Raw genomic sequence first — 26,589 nt, forward strand, 5'->3', positions numbered from 1 at the left:
AGGTAACACGATAATAACACCTGTTATTGGAAAACTATATATGAATTCATATCTTTCTAAATTCATGTAATCCTAATTTTCAATGTAACATCATTTTATGGTATTTTATTTATTGTATTAATTTTATAGCATTTATTATATTTATCTATTACGATTGGTATATTTCTGATCGAAATCTGAAAACTAACATCTCATAAGAAAAAGGCAGTTGCCTGACTAGTTGGGTATGCAACTAATACTACAATATTTAGTTGTGAGGTGGCAGTTTACAACTAGCACATTTTCTACAGCGTACATAAAAGTATGAACAATAATATACACATATCTGGTTACTCAAACTCGTTTGCAGTGGAATCAATAAAAAGGATATAAAATTAATTGTAATGAAAATTGGCATCACAAACTCAGAAGCATCATGCTATCCTAAGCATACTTATGCAAGTGTAAACTTAGAGCCTAGTGACCATTGAAAGGTAAAAAATATTTTCAAAACTATGGGTAAATAGAAAATATGGGAAATGAAATGAAAGTAGTATTTATTTATTATATTTACTACATACATACCTTGGATCGTAGCCGAACAATGGACTTTCAAAAGTACAACTTCGATGTGAAAATGCAAATATATGCCGGTGAATAGATGTGATGAAAGTGAGCGAATGCGTTTGTTCGTATGTATGTTTACATTTTTGCGTTTGTGGTTGTATTTATTGTTGTTGTCGAATGCGTCATTTGTATGCGAGAACACAAGTCGATGAAATGAAGTGGAAAATGAAAAATTATGAAATATTTATGAATTATGACAAATATACAGTACTTATTTGTACATACATAAGTATACAATTTCAAAAATGGCTTTATTACCCAATGGCTCAAAAGGCACAAAAAATAATTAAATGTTAAATAATGCATATGTATATAGGAGGGTGAATACATGCATTACGTTATGTTGAATGCGGAGTAAATATAGATCAAATTTATAAAATAGTGATTTGCTTATATGTACATAGGTGTAGATAATCTCACAAGTAGCCATATGGATGGAAACAGAAAATAAGTGAGGCCTACTAGTGCGGTCTTTCGATAGCAAAAGTGCTTCTAACTCGTATCATATTTGTACATACCTATATAAAGGGAGAGCAGATTGGAGGTACTTTCTCCAATAGGGTTTTTAGACATACCACGCGCGACTACTGTCGAACTAAATACATAATTTTTCAATATTCATTGGCATTTCCTCATCGAAAGACTTACGCCTCAATAGCTTGTAAATCGTGTAATTGTATTACGATAATCGACGCTCTGTGAAAAGTGATCATGGCACGCTCAGACCAACTTATGGTGTATTTTGATGAGGCCCATTTTTGGCTTGATGGCAACGTCAACCTGTCATACGCAAAATTACCATAATTGGGCTGCAGTGCTACCCGAAGCCACTCAAGAACAGCCATTGCATCCATTGAAAACAACCGGCTTGAAAACAACCATTGGTGCGGCCTAGGGGCGGGAAGAACCATCACCCATAATTCTTCAAAGATGAGACTGGCGCCAATGTAACAGTGAACACTATCGACTAAACTTTATAAACGACATTTTTATGCCGGAAATTGAAGCCTGTGATCTCCATAACATTTGGTTCTAACAAAACTTGTCATATAGCCCGTGAAAAAATGGATTTACTGTGTCTCGTTTCAGTTAGCAAATTATCTCTCATCTCGGCCCCAAGACCGTTTGAGGTTTGTAGAGTCTAAATGCTTTGTGGATAAACCAGCTTCGATTGAGGCAACAGTACAGAAGTTATTGACACGATACCGACCGGAGTCCTCAAAATTGGTGTTTTTCGTATTTATGGATGGTCGGAATACGGCGTAGTTGCGGCCATCGTTTAAAAGCGATTATCTTTAAAAAAGAAATGTCATGAATAATAAAAATTGCCCAATCAATTTGAATTTTTGTTATTTTATTTCAATTTAAAATTCAATACCACTGCCGTAGCTATCCCAAATTAAACTATTTGCTTGTCGAAAATAATATTTCAAAAGAACGGACCCTAGTTGTGCTATCGCTTTGTGAAATAGTTGTCACATGAAAGCCCTGCGATGCAGATGCTTACGAGCATTTTCTTGAGAATGAAAATAAGTAAATTTCTTGTGTTTATTAAACCAAATTTTTCCCGCAAAAAAAACTCACTTCACTTACCACCCACCATAGGTTTATTCAATTTCGGTACGACCATAACAGCACTGCTGCCACCGCATGTGCTGACCTGCTAATTGAGATCACCTAATTGATCACGATTGAGATCACCTAAAATGTTGAGCAAGATATGGGACAATCGGTTTAGCACATGAATTAGTGGTCTTATTAATATTTGGATATACATCCAGTACAGCATCATTAGAAAACCCTTGAAAAGTATATTTAGTAAATATATAATTTTTAAAAATGATCCACCGAATTTATTTTATGTGGTAGCTCCTCTAAGCTTGGATAAAGAAGCAAAGCGTATGGGCCTGGTGGTGAACGAGGACAAAACGAAGTACCTCCTGTCACCAAATAAACAGTTGCTTGTCGGCACGCACGTCACTTTGACAGTTACGATTTTTAGGTTGTAAGAAACTTCGCTTATTTAGAAACCAGCATTAACATTGCACACAATATCAGCTTTAAAATTCAAGGGAGAATTTCCCTTACCAACGAATAGTACTTTGTACTAAGTTGGTAGTATTGAGTAGTGAAGTCCTCCATCCACGAACAAAACTAATATTTTATAAGGCTATCATCATGCCCGTCCTAACATATGGCGCTTAGCGTACGCTTGTACAAAGACAACATCTGATAAGGCGTCCATTGGAGTGTTTGAGACAAAGACTCTGCGGATGATTTTTGGACATTTGGACGATAGTGACGGCGAGTAATGGAACAATGAGCTTTTCATTAAGATTAATAAAATAACAAATAATAGATTTAGCGGCTACGCTGGCTAGGTCATGCCGTCCGAAAGAAAACTAACGCTCCGGCTCTGAAAGTACCAATAGCAGAGGAAGAGGAAGGCCTCCTCTGCGTTGGAAAGATCAGGTAGAGAAGGACTTGGCTTCACTAGGTGTTTCCACCGTTGTTAAGCTCGGCCAAATTTACTAGGCGATTATCGCAGCAATGAAGGAGAAGAAGTACGCGAATACTTAAGTTTGTAAAAGAGTTTGAATTTTTATTTAACATCGTTAATTAGGGTAACATGAAATGGAGCTGTAAAGTAAGGCCAGAGTGAAAGAACAGCATAATTAGGAATTACAAATATGAAATATACTATATACCAATTAAAAAGTGCCATAGAAAACTAATATCCAAGTATAAACAAGGAACAAGGTCTCGAACAACTGTCTGGCTTAGACATAAACAACCCAATAAGGTTCTTAAACCGCACAGTCTGAATATAGTCATGCCGTAAATAACTGGTAAACAAGTTGGTAACAAGGATGTGGCAACAAAATGGTGCGGAGGCGCTAGTTGGATTCTGGATGAATCACCACTCTAACCAACCAACCAACCAACCTCCATAAAGTGCCGCTGAAGAGACTCGAAGTTATTTTGCGTTTAATCACATGGACATTCAATGGGCAATTGCCGGTTAAGCTACCCGTCACTGCTGAGAGTTTTCAATTGGTTAGCCTTAGCAGCTCCCTGGCATATTTGTTTTCGCACTGACTTGCGGTCTACCCGTGCACTTTTATCATCCTCCTTACAGTTTTATGCAATGTTGCTTCCGTGATATAAATAAAGTATTTGGAAACCTGACTGCATAGTACTCTTATTCAGATGTGACCGAAAAGGTATTGCGAGATTAATTTCGAACGCATTATCAGTGTGCCGAGGGCCTTCATAGCCTCTTGGCTATCGGAATAAATGACTCTCTTTTTAAAGCGGGACTTAATCTTTGATGGCAGCTACATCCGCTTGGCAAACACTGTAGTGTTGCGAAAGCTTAAACTTAAGCTTACTTTTTTTTACAAAAGATCCCTGCACTAACCTTTTCAAGGAAACATTTAGTGGCAACAAATGATCGACATTATGACATCGATTTCATGGCGAAAGTTATTCACAACTATTTTGCTGCATTTTAAATCGAACGGTAAATGCTTTCATTCAGTCCGAAAGTAAAATGTCAACAATTTTATCAAATGATGTAAAATAAATGGAATAACTTTCATCACCAAATTGATATCATACATTTGGTATTTTAATTTGGCTTTTATTTGGTATTTTATCTGATAAATAATGACGTTTGGTAAATGTGTAAAAAATTATTAAAAAAAAATGCACAAATCATTTTAGGCTTGCGAATCCTGCAGGTCATATATTTTAGTTTTATTTTAGAAAAATATAATATTAAAAAAATTGTAGTTTTGACTGAAACTGCTTGGCACTTCTATGCATATACACATTTTCATAACTTTATGCACATATACATACATACATTCACATTTTTCATTCACAATTCAAAACCACTCTTTATTAATATTTAATCACAAACATAAAGCTCAATTAGTGAAATTTTTGCTTCTATCTTTTTCAGATTTCGCATTGAACGTATCCACAATTTTTTCGATTGAACAGGTAATATACCACTTATATGTATGTAGGTATATGTGACATACAGTACGGACACATATAATTTTTCATGCAATTTATGGTCGTAGAGAATGCGAAACTTTTACACAATACAATAAACAAATCATGATTAATGTGAGATGTTGCAAAATTTGTGTGTGAACTTTTTACAATAAAATACCAGCATTTTAGGGCTCAATTAAACCCACTGTGAATTTTAAATATTTCTCTGTGCATGGTATGCTTTTTATTTCGTAATGTAAAAAATTGAAGTATTAAAAATTTGTTATAGTAACATAAATGTTATTATTATGATATATGGGACGACATTGCCTGTTTGACAACGAGCTCTTCGCTTATGAACATCTGTAGAAAAGTGCAGAAAACTCTGGATTTGATTGACACTTGGTGCTGTGCGAATGGGCAATCGGCAAACCCCACCAAAGCTGGTGTTGCCCTCTTTACCAGAAGGAGAAAACTTGATGGACTCGTTCTGCGTAAGTTAAAAGGAATCGCAATCCAGCTATCCAAAGAAATCAAATATCCTGGAGTAATCCTCGATAGTAAACTTCTTTGGAAGTCACACGTTGAAACAAAAACATCAAAAGCACTGACAGCCTTCTGGCAGTGCGAAGGTGCATTTGGGAAAACGTGGGGTCTATCTCCTAGCAAGGTCCTATAGATCTACACGGCTATGATAAGATCTATTATCACCTATGCATCAGGGGTCTGGATGAGTAGACTCTCTCTCGAGGGAGTCAGGAGGACCTTATCGAGACAACAACGCACTGTGCCCATCTGTTGCACCGGATCTTTTCCGAATACTTTAGGCTCGGCATTAGATGCTCTGATTGGTTTGCCACCACTTGATGTTTTCATCCAAGGAGAGACCTTGAAGGCCATCTGCAGCCTGAAACTCAAAGGGAACTGGTACGGCCCCTGTCTGGCATTGGAAAACAGAGAAGGCATGAACTTCAATCCAACGATTCTCTCCATGCCCCTTGACTCCATGCCATCAAGAGTCGTATTTGAAAAGATATGCAGTGTAGTGCTGGCAGAGGCTCAGTTGTGGTTAAACTCTGAAATGAGCCCGGCAAACACTGTTTTCGCATTTTCACGGATGGCTCCAGGACCGAGTATGGAATGCAGCAGTACAAAACTGCACTTTGCTCTTGGAATGCATGCATCTATGTTTCAAACAGATATGTATGCAGTTCAAAAAGCGGCGAACTTTGTTGTGAAAAACCGATGGTGAGGCTGATCTGTATGTGTCTGCAGCGACAGGCAAGCTGAGCTCAAACCACATCAGGGATAGTCGAGTCCTGTAAATCTAGGGTGAACTATGTCGGTAGATACAATAGCCTGATGGTAACAAGGGTCCTGTGTCATGGGAAACGGGACCTCTGACTTCTTAGTTAAGATGGGCTCTAAGGTCAACTTCTTTGGCCCAAAGCCCGTTTTGCTACTCCCTTCTGCGGCCATCAAAGCCACGGTTAGCAAATGGGTTACTACAACCCACAAGGAAGCTTGGCAGGCTGAGAGAGGCTGCAGATGGACTAAACTGATGTTACCTGCCATGTCCGATCGGCTGTCGCAGACCTTCCTGTCATTAAGCAGAAAGGAGTGCAGACAGCTGGTTGGACTGATGACGGGCCACTTTCTGTGGGTGAAGCACATGGAAAGGGTGTGCATATCAGACAGCTGTGAAGAGGAGGGCCACTTCCTGTGCATCTGCCCCGCCTTCGCCCGAATCAGGTTTGAGGTCTTTGGCACGGATGTGTTAAGAAGCGACCACTTTGTCTCGTTGGCACCACAAGATCTACTTAGATTTCTTCGGAGATCGCATATACTTAAAGAAAATTAAAAGGGAATCCAAATGTAGTGCAGTGGACTTAATTAATGTCTAAGTGCTGCACTTGCTAGTTGTCCCGACAAAAAAAAAAGATATATGGGTTGAATTTGCTAAGCTACGCTGAATATACATATGTAGCAATTACAGGGTTACTTTTATAATAAGTTTTGGTGGTTTCATTTAAAAGTTTGGCATGAATAATTTACCATTAAAAAAATATTTGCAGGAATCGGTTAATGAAGTTATTTTCAATACCATTACATATCTACCTGGAAGACTCTATCAGCGAACTGTCTTTCTCCACGCATAGTTACTGATTGGCCTATCGTCTTAAGTCACGAAAATAGACTCTAACATAAAACCTCAAAAGAGACTGGTCAGAGAATACTAGCCCTAATGAGATTTTTTTAAAGCAAAAAATCCCCTTAGGGTGATTGTTCGATTATTTAATGAGTTCTAAGGCCAGAAACTTCATTCACAGTAATAGCATTGCGCGTTGTCTTGGTGAGATGGTGTAAAATCGAACTACAAAATCCAGGAGTTATTTTCTACAAATCCCACCTTTGCCGATGAATTTGGCCTCTAATGTCGGGGCATAACGCCAAGGTGATATTCTTTATTTAACATATGATTTCGTTTTTTTTTGTTTAATTTTGACACTCCCTCTAAACGGGCTTTCTAATGGATAATTCTCGTTCCTGTTTTGATAAAATATATAAATATTTGCTAAGCAGTATAATTTGAGTTGCATGACTAAAATAATAGTGTATTTCCTGTATGTGAAAAATAAATTTAATTGCCATCCCATTGAACTGATATTCTATTAAATTATTCATAACTAATAAACGAATGAATAAAGTGTCACGAACATGTATAGGTATATATGTATGTATGTGTACATATAATTACATAAATAGGCACTTAAATTAAAAATAAAATGCGTTGTAAATTACCCCAATGTTGTGCCAGTTATGAGTTCCGCTTGTGCACTTAATGTTTCCGCTATAAATTCATCATTGTAAGCATCTTTGGGTCGATACCAACGCCTACCGCCGGGCAATACTAGTGGCCGTTCCGAGGATGGTGTTAATGGGCCAAAGGCACGTTTCGAACGACGTGGATTGTTTTTACGTTCCAACTGCTCTTCGAGCTCCTCAATGACATCGTTACGCTGCCAGTTTTAGGGCCAGTTTTATGTAATTTTCGGTCATTTCATTCACAAACAAATACATGTAAATGGATTGGTATTGCGCATATTTGTGAATGTATGTAGGTGTGCGGCTATAATAGTGTAGGTGGTAGCTTTTGAATTTATTTAATTAGGTTTGTATGTCTGTTTGGAAAAAATATTATTTTGTGCGTTGGCAATAAACTTTTAGCTTTTCTATATGCTTTGATGTTATAAATATAGTACTATTTTAAATCAAATTCACTACTTTTTATGTAATATATGTAATTTTAGAATTGCAAGAAATGGCTATAACTTTAGTAATTTATTAAGGAGTTGTCTCAGTTTTTTAAAAATATATATTTTTTTTTTTTTGGTATTACGAACTTTGTTTTTTTTTTGATATTTTGAGTGTTTTTTTTTTCAATTTACAGAAGCTGCCGATTTTGTTAAAGCACGCTCTGGCTTAAATTTTCATCTTCATAATTCAAAGCGTACTGTTTGCCGCTGTAAAAGACCAAAAGCTTTAAATAGGGCTATTATTTAGTGGATAATCGCATGTTTAAAACTTTTGTAGGTAAATAATTTGGGTGGTTGAATTGGGAAATGTATTCGAAAAGCTAAAGTGAGCAAATTAATTAAAAGTCTCCTACTATTTAATGTTTTTTTTTAATTGCAAAATAACTATTTCTTTTAACAAACCAGAATTTATTGCAAATTCTGGTAAAATATATTAACTTTCAAAGCATTAAAAAAATGTATTTGATTGCTATGGCTTCGTCAAAGTAAGACTACTTTCGTGTGAATGAAGTAGTTAATCTTATTTTTTCTTATATTGTATAATTTCTAGGAACAAAAAAGTTGTTTTTTATACGGAAATTGTTAAAGAAAACATATTTTTTAGTTATAAGTAAATATTTTTTTTTTGGGAAGACCAACAAAACTGTAAAGTAATAAGTTCAGAAATAGAATATTAGACTTTGACCCACATTTTCTTGCCATTTTTAATTTTTCTTATTCTTATAAAAAATGATAGTTTGGAAAGCCTGCTAGCAATTTCATAATTTTTGCAAAAGCGAAAGATTTTAGGGGGTACATTTACGAATCTTACTTAAAAAAAAATTATGTGCCACATATAGTTTGTTTGGAAACCACCCAGATGTTAAATAGAAAGTTTACAAATCACTAAAACGAGTTCCCTTTACAATTCAAACAAATGAAGTCCATCTGGTAAATCGTGAACCCAAGACTGGTGGGTATTTTTGGGCATTAAGTCATCATGTCATCAATGGAGCCCGGAAAAATAATACCGAAAAAATCTAGTAATATCTTCATAGCTAGATACTTCACCGAGATGTTTTTCTTCTCCAATTTGTTGAGTGCTTCTTCATCGGGCTTGGACATAGAGCAGTAAATCAAAATTTTCATTTAATATTTCACTTTAGTTCTTTGAGCCGCTACCACTAAATGCTAACTCCATCGCTAGTAATAAGTTATTAAAATTGTATTTTCAAAATATATCTGGACTTCGGACTAAATGTTCCACGGTATATATGAAAAGTTCTTTCTTAGATTTTGATATTTTTGTATTCGTTGAATCTTGGCTGAATGAAAATTTCTTCGATTGTGAAATTTTTGATCTCAATTTGTACGATGTTTTCCGTAAAGACCGTGACCCTGTCAAATCTGGATGTTCCAGAGGAGGTGGTGTTCTCATTGCTGTTCGGAGAAAATTTCGGGCATCATTGGTTACTCTTACCAATTCTGACACACTCATTGATCAGCTTTGTGTACGTGTTTATGGCTCATCTGGATCAGTTTATGTGTGTGCATCCTACATTCCGCCGAATAGTCCGGATTGTTTATATTTTTCACATGCTGATAATGTTGTGTCATTAGCATCAAGCATAGCTGGTGACAGTCATCTTTGTGTCCTTGGTGATTTTAATTTATGTCGTCTGAGTTGGTCCCCACTTAGAAACTCGGCTGCTTTTATGGCTTCTAATGTAAATTCTTCAGCCGAAATTCATGTCATTGATAGCTTTTTAAGCATTGATTTATCACAAATTAATGGTTTTTATAACAGCCTTAATAGAATCCTAGATCTAGTGTTCATTTCAAATAACATCAACTACACGTTGTCGGAAGGCATTGCTCCCATATCTTTAACTGATAAACATCATGTTCCTCTCTCTCTTGAGTTGGAATTTTATGAGTTTTCTGAGGTATCCGATGAGCCTAACATCAAATTCAACTACAACTTATGTGACTTCTCAATTTTAAACGAAATTTTATTAAGTATTGACTGGGATAATGCCTTCCACGACAATGATGTTACCTCTTGTTTTCATTTTTTTAAGACTAAGGCTTCTGAGCTGTGTCTGAAGCACATTCCTGTTTATCGTAAGAAAGTATATAAGTCACCTTGGCATACCAAACGGCTTAGGCATCTAAAGAATCTAAAAAACAAATTTTCTAAACTGTATAAAAGGTCTGGAGACCCAATGCACTTCTCAAAATTTCAATGCCATTTAAAAGAGTTTAACTGTTTGAACAAGTTCTTATATAGAAATTACATCTTGAATTTCGAAAACACTATTATTTCGGATTCGAAGGCCTTTTGGCAATTCATCAAATCAAAAAAGTCTTGCTCAATGGTGCCAAACAATGTTTTTTATAATGGTAAATATGCAAATTCTGCCATAGAATCTGCCAATTTATTTGCTGACTTTTTCTGCTCTAATTTTGAACCCGACTTAGACTCCGATTCTAGTTTACCCTCTAATAGTTTTTCACCTCTCAATTTTGGGACTTTGTGCCTATCTGTTACTGATGTCGTCAAGGGTATTATGAAGCTTAAGTCTACAACGAAAACTGACTCGGATGGCCTTTCGGGCATTTTGCTGAAGAATTGCTTGTGTCTTGCTGAGCCTCTCACAATTATATTCAATAAATCGTTGTCCTCTGGTATCTTTGTTGACGACTGGAAATTTACTTCCATTACGCCTATATTTAAGAGTGGAAATAAAAACGATGTTAGCAACTACAGACCGATTTCGAAGCTTTCGTCTGTCTCAAAACTTTTTGAGATAACAGTGAATGAAAAGTTATATTTTGCTGTCAAAGGCCTAATATCTACCAACCAGCATGGTTTCGTTGCAAGTCGCTCCACTGTCACTAACTTGTCTATTTTCAATGATTACTGCATTTCAGCCTTCCAGAACAGATCTCAAGTTGATGCAATTTACACAGACTTCTCTAAAGCGTTTGACAAAGTATCGCACCGGATACTCTTGTCGAAGCTTGCATCATTGGGTATACACTCCACGTTTTTGTCATGGATCAAATCATATTTGTCCAACAGGCACTGCGTTGTAGCCGTTGATAATACGACATCCCGTGCATTTATTGCATCCTCTGGTGTCCCACAGGGAAGTATTCTAGGACCCCTCCTCTTTATACTTTTTATTAACGATATTGGTTCTTGCTTTTCGTTTGCAGACCACTTGTTGTATGCTGATGATCTTAAAATATTTGCGGTGATTAACAGTGTTAGGGACTCTGAAAAGTTGCAAACCGACTTGCACAATGTTCGGAACTGGTGCTATTTAAACCGTTTGTCACTAAATATTAGCAAATGCTTTCACGTAAAATATGCTAAATCAAACAATACTTTGCATACTTCGTATAATATTGCTGGCTTACCTTTGCAATCCGTTGAGGAAATTAAAGACTTAGGCGTTATTTTCGACTCTAAGCTGAATTTCACCAGCCATGTTAACCACGTCATAAGACGATCATATGCGATGCTAGCATTCGTTCGCCGTAATTGTTCTGCATTTACCAACCCACACACTCTCAAAACATTGTATTGTGCTTTTGTTAGATCAAGATTAGAGTATGCCGCTATTATTTGGAGACCGTACCAAATAGGTCTGTCTAATCGGATTGAGAGAGTTCAGAAAGTCTTTCTTCGTTTTGCGCTCCGATCTTTAAACTTTTCTGAACCTGTTCCATCGTACCGCTCTCGATGTTTATTAATTGACTTAAAACCACTTGATAGCAGACGATCTATTCTATCGTGCTCATTTATTATTCGCATCATTTCTGGATCTATTGATTGTCCTTCCCTTTTAAGTAAAATTCAATTTAATATACCCAGTATGAGGCTCCGACAGTATGAAACCTTTAAAATTGGCTTCTCGAGAACCAACTATGGGGTGAATGCTCCGATTCCTAGGACATGTGCAGATTTAAATATGTTTTTCAATTCTTCTGGTGCTGATTTTACATGGCCGTATGGCATCTTAGTCAATCATCTTAAATCGTTCTTTTCTTAGTATCTACTAAACTATTGTACATTAGCTTAATATAGTCTGTAAGAATGTATCCATTCAAAGACAATAAATAAATAAATAAAATAAAATAAAAATAAAAAATAAATGAATTGCGATAGTGAAATGCTCACTGCATTGCGTGTTATCCTACAAAGGAGAGACCAATAGTTTTATGGCGCCAATAAACGGCAGATAACTTCTATGAGTAGCTTTTTCATGTCAAAAATAAGTACAATTGTATATTTGGCATTGCCAGCTGACATCCGATCGCTTTTAGAAAAATCTTTTGTACTCAGGCACAAACACATTCGACGACGTCGCTCGATATGAAACATAGCAACAGCATTGGATGGTCATCCTGATCGTGCAGCTGGCATTGAAGAATATTAAAATGCAGCTGGAAGGGCCGATAGTAATAAGTATCACTATGCTTTGGGGGAAATGGCAACTGTTTTCCAAACGAAAAATTTTACCATCCTGAAAGTAGTCGAATGGATAATCGAGAGGAGATGCAGCGGGAAACTGATTGGAATTTTCCGAGACAGTCAGGCTGCACTGAGGGCCCTTGAGAACACGAAGCAAACCTCAACGATTGTTCAAGAATGTAAGAGGAAGCTTAATTCTGTCTCAAGACAAAACAGGCTTGTACTTATATGGGTCCCAGGACACTCCGGTGTTCAAAGAAACGAAATTTCCGATGAATTGGCCAACCGTGGATCAGCGGTGCCCCCACAGGAGCCAGAGCCAATAATCAGAAACAGTTCCTGAGGAATCATGAATTGGATCAGCGATTATGTATGCAATTTACATAAAGAGCGATGGTTCCGTCTAGAACGCTGCAGAACTGCAAAGCGTTTTGTGACAAGTCCGAACAGAAAACTGTCAACCTTTCTACTAAAACTTAGAAGGAAAGACATTCGGTTGATGGTCGGTATTATTACAGGACTCAAGTCATGGGGCCAGCATATGACCACCATTGGAATCATTGAGGACCCGATGTGTCTGTATTGCTTGCAGGAGGCGCAGAGCACTGAGCACTTTCTCGGTGAGAGTTTTTGCTAGAGCAAGGCTACGAGTTTTGGGTCCCGATGTCGTGAGAATGAGTAATATTGGTTCTCTAAAACTGGAGGATATTTACTGATTTACCAAAGAATCTGGAAAATTCTCACAGGACAAACTACCTCTGCTTCTATCTCTATTCTTTCCTATGTCTTTCTCTGATTATTTTCTCCTTTCCTCCTTGTCTATCTACCCTCTTTCCATAGCTCTAAATACAATGGGCCTTTTAGCCTGAGTGATCCTTTTGGTTAAATATTTTTATTAACATTTTTCATGTTTTTTGGAGTCAGCAAATTTAATTAAACAAAATCTTCCTTACTGTTTTAAGACCTTTCTTACGCACTAAATGCATTGGATCTGCGCGCTTAGAAAGTCGCCACTTTCTCGCAAAACTTATTTCATGCATGCAATTTTGTTATTCGAGAGTACTTCGAGCCAATTTGAGTTCTCTTTGGGTGTATCTTGTTAATTCTATAACTAGTTCAAGATATTATTTTTAATACACGAGTATTAAACGAGGCTTTTCAATCATATTTTATTGGTACGGTGCTTATTAGCATTCATTTGTCTAGTCATGCTTGCAATATTTGGGAACCAGCACCGAATTTAGTGTGCCAGAAAGCCTAAAGCTAGTGTATCCTGACGCAAACTTCACACTTATTTGACTGTTTGACTGGTTTTCTGATACTAAGGTTTATTAGCACCTTCGGCTGACTTTACTTTAAGAGTCAAATGTTTGCTCAACAATTGAGTTCCTGATCGTGAAAATGCGTTTTGTGGAAAAGCAAAGCCTGCTGGAGATGGTAAAGCATAGAATCGAAGTATGATTTATGGCTTACTTTTCAGCAAAAAATTCTCGGATATATTAACTTAGAAATTTCAATTTTTGGCTAGATTTCTACGTTTCCATACTATAAAGACCAAAAACTGAACTTTTAGATTCCAATTAACGAAAAAAAGAAAACTAAGTTTTGTATAATAGGACTATCAATAAGTTCGTGCGGTTTTACAACAGATGGCGTAACTTGATTATTATTCCATCGATCCACATTTCCAAACATTCATTGGAGAGCTACTGTCGTAAGGCACAAACGTCAGTATAAGTTTTTTATTTGAAGCGTAAACAACAATATTTTTACCACACTTGAAAATGTCGAATTTCGTGCCAAATAATGTGTTTTTGCGGGGAATTCTTCTTCATTATTTTAATATGAAGAAAAAAGCAGCCGAAAGTCATCGTATCTTGGTGGAAGTTTATGGTGAGCATGCTCTATCTGAGCGAACGTGCCAGAAGTGGTTTGCACGCTTTAAAAGTGGTGATTTTGGCTTGGAAGACGAAGAACGCGAGGGTGCGCCGCCAAAGTTCATGGATACCGAATTGGAGGAATTGCTCGATCAAGATCCGGCTCAAACGCAAGAAGAGGTTGCAAAAACTTTGGGAGTTGATCAATCAACCATTTCCAAACGTTTAAAAGCCATGGGAATGATCCGAAAGGTAGGCCATTGGGTGCCGTATGAATTGAAGCCAAGAGACGTTGAACGCCGTTTTATGGCATGCGAACAACTGCTTCAACGGCACAAAAGAAAGGGTTTTTTGCATCGAATTGTGACTGGCGATGAAAAGTGGGTCCATTACGACAATCCAAAACGTCGGGCAACGTATGGATACCCTGGCCATGCTTCAACATCGACGTCGGCGCAGAATATTCATGGCCTGAAGGTTATGCTGTGTATCTGGTGGGACCAGCTGGGTGTTGTGTATTATGAGCTACTGAAACCGAATGAAACGATTACGGGGGATGTCTACCGACGACAATTGATGCGTTTGAGCCGAGCACTGCGAGAAAAACGGCCGCAATACGCCGATAGACACGACAAAGTTATTTTGCAACATGACAATGCTCGGCCACATGTTGCACAAGTGGTCAAAACATACTTAGAAACGCTCAAATGGGATGTCCTACCCCACCCGCCGTATAGTCCAGACCTTGCGCCATCCGATTACTATCTCTTCCGATCGATGCAACATGGCCTGGCTGACCAGCACTTCCGTAATTACGATGAAGTCAAAAAATGGATCGATTCGTGGATTGCGGCAAAACCGACCGAATTTTTCACAAAGGGAATCCGTGAATTGCCAGAAAGATGGGAAAAAGTAGTAGTAAGCGATGGACAATATTTTGAATATTAAATTTGTAACCATTTTACGTCAATAAAGTTTCAAATTTCGAAAAAAAACCGCACGAACTTATTGATAGTCCTATTAGTAAAAACTTACTCTTGTGTACTTATCGTATATCTAAACCTAAGCCAGTATAAAAAAAAATTAAAATTATATTTACTATGCTCAGCAAACTTTAATTAGAAAAAGTATTTTGTGTAAATAAGCAACCATCTTTATCTATAAATAGGTGTGTGGTATTTGCTTCCGAACTATGCTAACTCACCTTTTGTTTTTTCGCATTCTGCTCCTCTTCCCTTATTTGCATATCCTCTTTATTTTGCCTTGCCTCCTGTTTCTTCACATCATCCAAAGCAGAAACTTCAGTATCGGCATTTTCTTTTGCTTCAACAGTAACCGGTTCAGTAGTTACGATGTCGTTCTTAGTGCAGGTAGAGTCCGGATTGGGTGCTAAAAATATATTTTCCTTATAAAACTCTTCACTATGCACTTGGTGAGCTCAACCTACCTTCTTGTGTTTTTGTCACTTCAGTGATTTCCTCAATCTTTTCCAAACTTATGGAGCGAGTCTCGGCTGCAACTGAAGTGTCTAACCGCTGCGGTTGAGTCGTCACTGTCTGCAATTGGAAAGCTGGCAACAGTGTCGCCAACTGCTTTGTAACTGAATCGAGTGTGGCTTGTATGGTGGATGGCAGTGAGGAGAGTGCAGCCAGTTGACGTTGCACATCGGCAAGTTGCCGTTCGAGTGCAAGCTCTTCTTCGGTTTTTTCGCGTTGTTGTAACTCTGGGACATTGGGTTCAGCGGATGCATTTGTTGTTTTACCATTAGTGGTGGCAGACTCCTCAGCGCTCTGTTCGACTGCTGATGGTGGGGTTGCTGTCGTTTCATTTGGTGGGGAAAGTTCACTCTTAGTTTCCTGCACTTCCTGTTTGCTTTCCACAATGCTATCCTCCATCGTTTTTAGCTGATTTTCTACCTCAGCTGGGGGCTCTACTACAATTTTTACTTCTTCCAAATTGGGCAACTCACTGTCCTTTGGTGGCGGTTCTTCAACTTCCTCAACTTTTGGCGGTGACGGTTGCTTTTCAATGACTGCCGAGGGCTTTGTTTCCACTGGATGTATTGCCTTTGGCGGCTGCGGCTACATTATGACGATATTGGATTTCTTTAAGTTTTTGTTTAATGCATTTAATCTACTTACCATCGGCGATGGCGAACGTGATCTTGACACGACAATCTTCACTTTGTATGCATTAGCCGCTCTACGCTCTGCTTCAATTTGTTCCTTACTTTTCGGTACGGGACGATCAGGTTTCACTAGAAAAGTCGACCACTTTTTATTTTCTTTATCCTTTTCTGCTTTAGTTTTCGTGGCGTCCGCATTGAGAGTCCGCAATACATCGCTTGTCATACATACACCCGGCTTGGGAAATATTCTATAGAAATTTACACTAATATAATATAAGTTAACAAACAAAGTCAACAGCACTTCATGCACATTTGTTTCGCAAAACGAACCCAATTACGTTGTGCTCCTTAAGAACCTCTGATTCACCAGAAAGCACTGCTGCAATTTCTTCTTCTACCAACTTAATTTCCGTTTGTTCTGAGAGCACCGAAGATGGGCGTTCCGGTAAATCGGATAAATATTCGGTTGGTGATTCTGCGGAATCCTCTAACTGACGGGGTAAAGGACTTTTACGTCCACTCACATCGAGGAAATCTTGGGGGGTAGGAGGACGTTCGAGACCCAAAACTGGAAACATCTTCGGTACCAACTCATCTTCGCCTTCACTGCCATGCGAAAGTCATACAAAATAAAATATAATGAGCTAACTAAGTTGTATACAACTTTTCATTTACCGCTGCACACCGATGTAGAATACATTTCCACAATGCCTTATAACTTTGTCTGCCTCATCGTGCGAGAGTGGGGAAGTGGCGGTGTCGTTAATGCGCACAATAACGTCACCTTCACGCATTCCAGCCTCTTCAGCAATGCTGCCCTCGTTGACCTAAATTTGGAAACAACAAAAGTAATTAAAACAAATTATCAGCTAATCAAATACCAACAAAGGATTGTTTACTAAAAAAAGAAAGCATTTAAATATTATATATTTTTCTCGAGCTCTACAACAACTCAGGTGGCATACTATTTGCTGGGTCAGTGAGTTAATTTTGGCAGTGAACTGTTTAGACACCCCCCACCCGTGGCTATTTGCGTGATACGTGACAGCGAATGCGACAGATTAATTTGTTGGCGCTCTTAGCGTGCGTCTACTGCTGCGGCATTGAGTGACATTTCTTCTTCCCTTTTGGTATTTAAATGTCCGTTTGGTTTATTTACCTGTCTGGCTAGACAATGAAGTATTGAGTGTTTCTCGATTGACAATTGTCCGTCCAGTATTTAAGCTGGGCGGGCCAGCGGATGTCTTAATATCGACTTCGATGCCGACAATGATTGGTGCCCATGATTGTATGAGAATGAGAGAAAAGAGGAGAGAGAGAGAATAGGAGAGGGAGAAAGCGGGAGAGAATGGGGCTAAGAATACATTGTCAATGTGTATGTGTATGTGCGCGCAGTGCGATAATAAGAAGCAGAAAACGTAAATACGCAACGAAACAAATGTAATTCAAAAATTCTGTGCAGCAAAACAACAAGCCATGAAGTAGCAAATTTTATACACAAATTAGTTTTCCGAGGAATTAATCATTTTGGATACACAGAGTCGGGACTAAAAAAATATGTTTCCCCATACATAAATTTAATTAAATTAGGAAGATTTGATCAAATAAAACTTTTGCAGGCATGGTTTATTTAATAGATTTATAGAGGTGGTAATAATCGGGATAAATTTGTGTTAAAAGCTTAGCAGATTTTGGCGAAAATGTCGAAAAATACTTATTTATAATAAATATATAATGAATTTATTTACTTTGCTAAACTTTTAGTTATTAATACATATCAGAAAAGCTTATAAAATCCATATTATATTATGACCAATTAAAAGATTCCTTCTATGAGCGCTTGGAACGTTCCTATGAGCGCTGCCCCCGCCACGACATAAAAATCGTGCTTGGCGACTTCAACGCCAGGGTGGGCAAGGAGGGAATTTTTGGTCCCACAGTCGGAAAATTCAGCCTGCACAACGAAACATCCGGCAACGGACAGAGGCTGATCGACTTCGCCGGGGCCCGAAACATGGTAGTCTGCAGCACCAGATTCCAGCATAAGAAAATACACCAAGCCACCTGGCTGTCTCCTGATCGAAAAACGCGAAACCAGATCGATCATGTTGTGATAGATGGAAGACACGCTTCTAGTGTATTAGATGTACGTACGATCCGAGGACCCAACATCAATTCGGATCATTACCTTGTTGCAGCCAAACTGCGCACCCGCCTCTGTGCAGCAAAAAACGTGCATCTACCTACGCAAAGAATGTTCGACATCGAAAAGCTGCAATCACAACAGACAGCCAGAGGATTCGCCACTCGACTCTCCCTCCTGCTCTCCGAAAGCACTGCCCAACAAATCGGCATGCGCGAGCAATGGAACAACATTTCTCGTTCCCTACGTACCGCTGCCGAAGAAGAGATCGGATTCCGGCGAGCCCGAAAAAACAATTGGTACGACTAGGAGTGTCATGCTGCCGCAGAAAGAAAAGATGCCGCCTATAGAGCCACGCTGCGATCGGGCGCAACGCGAGCCATGTGGGATCGCTACAGAGAGCTGAAAAAGGAAGAGAGACGTATTATCCGACAGAAGAAACGAGAGGCCGAAATACGTGAGTGCGAGGAGCTTGAGATGCTGGCCAATAGGAACAACGCCCGAAAATTTTACCAGAAAGTTCGGCGGCTTACAGAAGGTTTTAAGACCGGGGCGTTTTCCTGTAAGAACAAAGACGGCGATCTGGTGACTGACGTACAGAGCATACTTAAGTTATGGAGGGAACACTTCTCGAACCTCTTAAATAGTGACAGCTGCGCATGTCATAGAGAATGTGAAGATCCCGATACCCCAATCGATGACGACGGAATTGTAGTTCCGTTACCCGACCATGACGAGGTGAGAATAGCAATATCACGGCTAAAGAACAACAAAGCCGCGGGCGCCGACGGACTGCCGGCTGAGCTATTCAAACATGGCGGCGAGGAGCTGGTAAGGTGCATGCATCAGCTCCTATGCAAAATATGGTCGGATGAAAGCATGCCTGCCGATTGGAATTTAAGTGTGCTCTGCCCAATCCATAAGAAGGGCGATCCTGCAATTTGTGCCAATTACCGCGGGATTAGTCTTCTAAATATCGCCCATAAGGTTCTAGCGAGCGTATTGTGTGAAAGGTTGAAGCCCACCGTCAACCAACTGATTGGACCTTATCAGTGTGGCTTCAGACCTGGAAAGTCTACCATCGACCAAATATTCACAATACGCCAAATCTTGGAAAAGACCCATGAAAGGAGAATCGACACACACCATATTTTCGTCGACTTCAAAGCTGCATTCGACAGTACGGAAAGGAGTTACCTGTATGCCGTGATGTTTGAATTTGGTATCCCCGCAAAACTAATACGGCTATGTAAGATGACGTTGCTCAACACCAGCAGCGCCGTCAGAATTGGGAAGGACCTCTCCGAGCCGTTTGATACCAAACGAGGTTTCAGACAGGGTGACTCACTGTCGTGTGACTTCTTTAACCTGATGTTGGAGAGCATCATACGAGCCGCAGATCTTAATCGCTCAGGCACAATATTTTATAAGAGCGTACAATTGTTGGCGTATGCCGATGATATTGACATCGTCGGCCTTAACAACCGCGCTGTTAGTTCTGCCTTATCCAAACTGGATAAAGAGGCAAAGCGAATGGGTCTGGTGGTGAACGAGGACAAAACGAAGTACCTCCTGTCTTCAAACAAACAGTCGGCGCACTCGCGTATCGGCACCCACGTCACTGTAGACAGTTATAATTTCGAGGTTGTAAAAGACTTCGTCTATTTAGGAACCAGCATTAACACCGATAACAATGTCAGCCTTGAAATCCAACGTAGAATCTCTCTTGCCAACAAGTGCTACTTTGGACTAAGTAGGCAACTGAGCAGTAAAGTCCTCTCTCGACGAACAAAACTAACACTCTACAAGACTCTCATAATGCCCGTCCTGACGTATGGCGCAGAAGCTTGGACGATGACAACATCCGATGAAGCGACGCTTGGAGTGTTCGAGAGAAAGATTCTGCGTAAGATTTTTGGACCTTTGCACGTTGGCAACGGCGAATATCGTAGACGATGGAACGATGAGCTGTATGAGCTTTACGACGACATAGACATAGCGCAGCGAATAAAGATCCAGCGGCTTCGTTGGCTGGGTCATGTCGTCCGAATGGATACAAACGTTCCGGCTTTGAAAGTATTCGATGCAGTACCAGCTGGTGGTAGTAGAGGAAGAGGAAGGCCGCCTCTGCGTTGGAAAGATCAGGTGGAGAAGGACTTGGCTTCACTTGGTGTGTCCAATTGGCGCCGGTTAGCACGAGAAAGAAACGACTGGCGCGCTTTGTTAAGCTCGGCCAAAATCGCGTAAGCGGTTATCCCGCCAATTAAGAAGAGAGAATTAAAAAATAATAATAATTGGCGCATACACTTCCATTAGGTGTTTGGCCAAGCTCCTCCTCCTATTTTGTAGCTCTCCGACTCCGACTCTCCGAACGACTCCGAAAGGCAAATGGTTTTTCATGAGACTTTTCTTCATGGCAGAAGCATACTCTGCGATTCTCCATTGCGTGCCGGGGTCGCTCTAACAGAAAAAAACTCTTTCTATCATTTGATATTTCAAGCTCGATGTTTCGACCCCAGGCACTAACGAATGCTAGTCATGAATCAATCCATTCGGCTACTGCAGTCATCTACATATATCACATGCAGTGCGATTAATAACAATTGCATGAGGACTTATTAATGAGTTTTGACAATTTATTTGGGTCTGCGTTATATAAAGAAAATGCACAAGAACGTCAGCAAAAAAAATGCATATGCATATTCGAAATTCATCTAAAAATTCTTATTTAAAAGTTCTAAGCTTTGATGAAAATTGTGTAACACAATGGTTTATATTTTCATAAACAAATTATTATAGTGAAATGAGAAAAAAATAAATAGTCGCGGCTTGTCAATATTTCCCTGTGCTATACTTATTAAACTCACTGTAAGCGCTGTAAGTATTCTTTAGTTCTTGACTGTATGTCTTAATATATACATATGTATATAGATATTATATTGTATAATAATAATAACTTTGTCCGGCGGCCGCGGTAGCCGAATGGGTTGGTGCGTGACTACCATTCGGAATTGACAGAACGAACGTAGGTTCGAATCTCGGTGAAATACCAAAATTAAGAAAAAGTTGTTTCTAATAGTGGTCGCCCCTCGGCACGCAATGGCAAATCTCCGAGAGTATTTCTGCCATGAAAAAGCTCCTCATAAAAAATATCTAACGTTCGGAGTCGGCTTCAAACTGTAGGTCCCTTTATTTGTGGAACAACACCAAGACGCACGCCACAAATAGGAGGATAGGAGCTCGGTCAAACACGCAGAAAGGGTGTACGCGCCAATTATATATATATATACATATATATGGTTCTCGGCATATGTCCTCCGCGTATACGAGTTGCGTGGTTCCTTCGATCAGTCCAATGAATCGATTGTTAAGCGCACTATATGAAAAGTTGCGCCATCTTGTTGGAGCTAAATGCCGTCGATGTTAATTTGTGATTAAAAATCTGATAAAAAAATCAGTCAGCATGGTTTAATAGCGCTCGCCATTCACTGTAAAGGCAGCTCCTTCCTAATTTGGAAAGATCGATAATGCCGGACAGCGCCCGTCGCAGCCTTAAAAAACTATTCCAAAGTAACAAACTATTAAAATAAACTTAAATAATAAAATGAACTATTAAGTAATAAAGTTATCTCTTTAATAAACCAAAATGTCTTCGCTTGAAAAATGTTTGAAAAATCGTGTTTTCGATCCCCTCCCTGGCTTCAAATGCTTTATGTCTTCAATTTCTTTTTCAATGCATTGTTTTTTCCCCCAAAACACTTGGCTATGTGCAACATAGGTAGGAGGTAATTAAAAATACAAACAAACCGAAGAATGGCAAAACGATTGGGTGAGTAATGTAAAAAAGCAAGAAGTGTGGACATCCATTTGCCAGTGAGCTGACAGTAATGGCGATGTAATGATGGATTGCATGACAGATTGAAGGAAAGAAAGGCAGGTATATAGTTGACCGACTTTCTAATTAAATACATACAAATGAACGCAAAATGTAGGGCGAATCCTTTGCACAGTCTACCCACGTACGAGTATATACACGCGTATATACACACGAATGTATCAAGAACACTTTTGTGTGCTTACCAAAGCCAATGTTAGGGAAATTGTGAAAGACGGAAAAGGCACGGAAATCATACGACATTAGATATAGTATTCAGGACAGAGGCTAGTGAAAAAGTAAGCTCTTACTCCTGGATAGAAAGGACTTACGAACTCTCATTCGCTACTAAATGGGACATTCTAGTCTTCGTTGTCATTTTCGAAATCGAGATTAGTTGAAATAAGCGTCTATCTTTTTGAGAGTTGGACAATGTACGCCAGAGTAAGTACTCTCCTAATGTGCAGCTTCTCACCTATGTTTGGTGGTGGGAGTCTAAATGCGTGGGCGACATGGAAGGTGCTCAAATTCATTAGAAACCTCCAATTAAAGGTTCGCCGGCAAGCACAATGGATTACACTAAAGGTCGCAGTGCTTTATTGCCCGATAATAATGATAAGAGGTAAGTGTATACAAATGGAGGGACCTACAGTTTCTAGCCGACTCCGAACGGCAGATAATTTTATGAGGAGCTTTTACATGGCAGAAATACACTCGGAGGTTTGCCCTTGCCTGCCGAGGGACGACCGCTATTAGAAAAATGTTTTTCTTAATTTTAGTGTTTCACCGAGATTCGAACCTCTCTCTGTGAATTCTGAATGGTAGTCGCGCACCTACCCATTCGGCTACGGCGGCCGTTACGAATATGTATTTGTGCATATTATTATGAACCGAAAGAGAAATAATTAAATTTTTCTGGATGCTACGCCCTGAATTTGTTCTATGATCAAAACAATTAGACCCCCATATTTTTAAATTCTTTTTTTATTTAATATTTACCGCAAACACTATGAAAATTACGATTGAATAGTACCATGGAAAAACATAAATTTCCTGGAATTTAGTACAAAATTGTAACTTAATTTAATTTAATTTTAATTTTAATTTTTTTAATGATATGATTTAAGGCCCGCGCTTCATTTGAAATGATGTTTAGGTGTTTCTTTAAAAGCGTGTAAAACGAAAACGAAAAAAGATTATTTATTGTTGTTTTTAGTATTTTATTTGAGGATGAAATTTTTCAATATTTAATCTACATAAACAAGCAAAACAAAAAAATCTAATTTTTCCTTCAAATGAGGCAAGAGCCTTAATCTCCTCTTTGAACAAGTATGCAAAAAATAATATCCTGTGCTTTATCAAAAAAAAAAGTGATAATTTATTTTCCTCAATTTACTCATTTCAATTAATTTTTTGGCCATTGAACAAATTAAGTGGGAAAACAATTTTTTTGGTCTATCCTAATGTATGCAGGCTATAATGGGCGCATTCGAGCTTGGATGTGTGTGCTCGCCGCGCTCTTGCGTGTTGATTGTCAATAATAATAAAAAAATGTATGACCTGTTAATGTTAACGAAAAGCCATTTTAATTATTATTTCATTTGTCGCCGTGCCAGCGGCAAATAGCAGCCGGCAGCTAGCAAATGGCTTACCCTTACACTCTTACTTTTATGGCAAAATTCACATTAAAGTGGTTAAAGCTGTTAAAGCTGTAGCATTCTGCAATTTATTGCGAAAATTGCGAAAAGTCGGTACTTTGATTTTCCACCAGCAACACAAACACAAAGCAAATGTTTACTTGTACACGCACATACATATATATTTATTTTTGTAGAACACTTTTATGCTTTAACGCATCGACGAACTTATTTCGAAGTTACGTAATTTAATTTGACCACAAAAATTTTTCATTTTGCACATTTTTTGTTTCTGCACGACGCGTTTTAAGGCAGGCTTTGTGCGGAAAATCGCCTTATACGAAATGAACGCGCTAAGGCTAAAGCGCCTTGGCAACAAAATGCACATCATAAATTACATTTTCCTCGTGTAAATCTGGCATGTGCGTTTGCGTTTACTAACCTTAACGACAGTCAGCGGAAATTCGAAATCTGCACCGCCCACTAAACGAAACCCCCAAGGCACATTCTCGAAACGGCACATTTTAATATCGATCACCATTTTATAAGTTTAAATTTATTGTTTCGATCTTTTCCTCAAGCTTGTTAATATATTTTCGATAATTAATCAATTTTCCGTGCAATTAGATTGGTGGTTTTGCTACTATTGGCAATCGTTTGGCTAGCAGACGTGCTACACTGCTTGTGGTAAATAAATATAAGTATGTTGCAAGTTGGCAAATGAAGCGACGGCGACGATGACCATCGGGCGACTACTAAGTCGGCTTGTTGTTGGTTCTTATCGCTGTTCTTAGATTGCTGCTACGAGTTTACGACGCACCTACATGTGTACCTATGTACGTGGTACCTATGTAAGTCTAAATATGTATGTACGTAGCGTTGAGTTATTGCGTTGCTGCTTTGCTGATTGCTGCTGGCGTCGCTACTTGTTGAATTATTTCTCGTACTGGTAAAGCCAACAGCCTCTCGCTCGTCATGCGCTTCCTCATTTTCCCTTGCCTCCTACATGTTACGCATGTATGAACTTGTATGTTTGTATGTGTGTATATACTTTCTTTGAGCGTTCATTGATGCTACTTCGTTAGCTCGTAGTTGGCTGATAATGAAATTTATGCTGTTGAGTGTGACCTGCTAGCCAATAAACTTTCTACTTGCTTGCTAACTGCTCGCTCAGCTTGTCAGTTGGGCAATCAATAGAATTTGCCGTGTCGACGTGACCGGCTGACAGCAATTTCTCATTGAATGGACACTAAGATGTTGGCGATAATTTGTTTTTGTTCGTTCGCTTTGGCTTTTGCTGCCGTTGGTGTTGGTGTTGGCGTTGACACAAGCTATGTGCCTCCCATTTCTCTATTCATTCGTTTATTTATTATTTTTATTTATTTGCTATTGTTTTGTTAGCTCACAGCCAAATTGTTGCTTCATCTGCACGCTCTGGCAGCACGAATTCACTGCCGGTTTTTATTAAACCCAATTCGATTTGTTGTGATGCAATTTGACTCGATTGGTTTTCGAGTTTATTGTTTAAGTATTGGTATCGTCAATTATCGAAATTTTGGTTGCGTACCAAAACTGAAAACGAAAATCTGTTTGTCATAGTCGTCATGAATTAAAGGTGCTTCTGCACAAATGACATTGATTTGAAGAAAATGGAAAACGAAGGTGGTTTTTAATATAACGGTGAATACTCAGAGTGTAGAGTAATGCTTTAGGAACTTTTTTTAACTATTATAAGTAATGGAAATCTTAGGAATTGATAAAGGGACTTGAAATCCGCGATGGCTAATGTAAATAAGGGGTGTGATACAAATTCTAGGATATTTCAAATGCGACTTAGTCAGGAAAGTAATGCACATCCGAATATCTAAAATTCTACCTGACAATGGAGGCGGCTGTTGTAGTGAAAGAGTTGCCGGGGCATTAGAAGGCAGCCCGTGACTTTTCTGATAGTAATATTTTGAAAGGCCTGGAGCTTTGTCCACTGCGAATCTCTAGCACAAGGCAACCAGACGGGCGTACCGTAACTTAGTGCCCGGCTAATTGCTTTAAGTATCACTAGCAATATTTCTTTGTCTTTGTCCCAAGTGCAAGTCTTTCTCAGAATGCGTGATTTTTTCGATTAACGTAACCGACGATCTGAGTCAAGAATCAGTCATTAACAAGTGAATTTGCCGCAATTGGGTACTAAAAATCCAAATGCACCCCTAACGAGTCACCCTTCGATGTGGGCTTGGGCTACCCTAGTCATCGGGCTGCACTTCTTTGAAAATGATATCGGTAGCGCATTGTTAGTGAACGGTAAACGTTACCATGACATGTTAACAAAATTTGTACGGCCTGAAGTAGATGACAAAGGCTTGGACGATATGTAGTTTGAACAGAACAGTGCAACTTTCCACACACAGTGGCAACAGCATTTCAAAGACAGGTTCTACTTATCGGAACGACCAGACATTGCTACAACAACAACAACAACAACAACAACAACATAAACGTTCCACACAGCACATGAACAAATGGCTGTATTGCAAACGAAGTTC

The 26,589-nt window shown here is 38.8% G+C and overlaps 1 protein-coding gene across 8 annotated transcripts in view; it reads right to left on the reverse strand.

The window, feature by feature from the left end:
* The window catches only part of LOC128862124 (probable serine/threonine-protein kinase kinX), a 38,168-nt gene extending 13,352 nt beyond the window's left edge, over positions 1–24,816 (reverse strand). For 4 of the 8 annotated variants that reach the window (XM_054100579.1, XM_054100578.1, XM_054100576.1 and 1 more), the window contains exons 1-7: positions 24,492–24,814; positions 17,071–17,222; positions 16,726–17,001; positions 16,409–16,658; positions 15,715–16,348; positions 15,472–15,656; positions 7,414–7,631 (exon numbers count right to left, since the gene is read on the reverse strand). In XM_054100579.1, coding sequence (XP_053956554.1) covers positions 7,414–7,631; positions 15,472–15,656; positions 15,715–16,348; positions 16,409–16,658; positions 16,726–17,001; positions 17,071–17,222; positions 24,492–24,590 — 1,814 coding nt within the window. In that variant the 5' untranslated portion in view covers positions 24,591–24,814. Of the gene's footprint in view, positions 1–7,413; positions 7,632–7,906; positions 8,153–15,471; positions 15,657–15,714; positions 16,349–16,408; positions 16,659–16,725; positions 17,002–17,070; positions 17,223–24,491 lie in introns of those variants that run through there. The other 4 variants (XM_054100580.1, XM_054100581.1, XM_054100584.1 and 1 more) reach the window with 4 other exon arrangements.
* Positions 24,817–26,589: the final 1,773 nt, after the last annotated feature.

Source organism: Anastrepha ludens, chromosome 4, assembly GCF_028408465.1.
Source record: "Anastrepha ludens isolate Willacy chromosome 4, idAnaLude1.1, whole genome shotgun sequence".
NCBI lineage: Eukaryota > Metazoa > Arthropoda > Insecta > Diptera > Tephritidae > Anastrepha > Anastrepha ludens.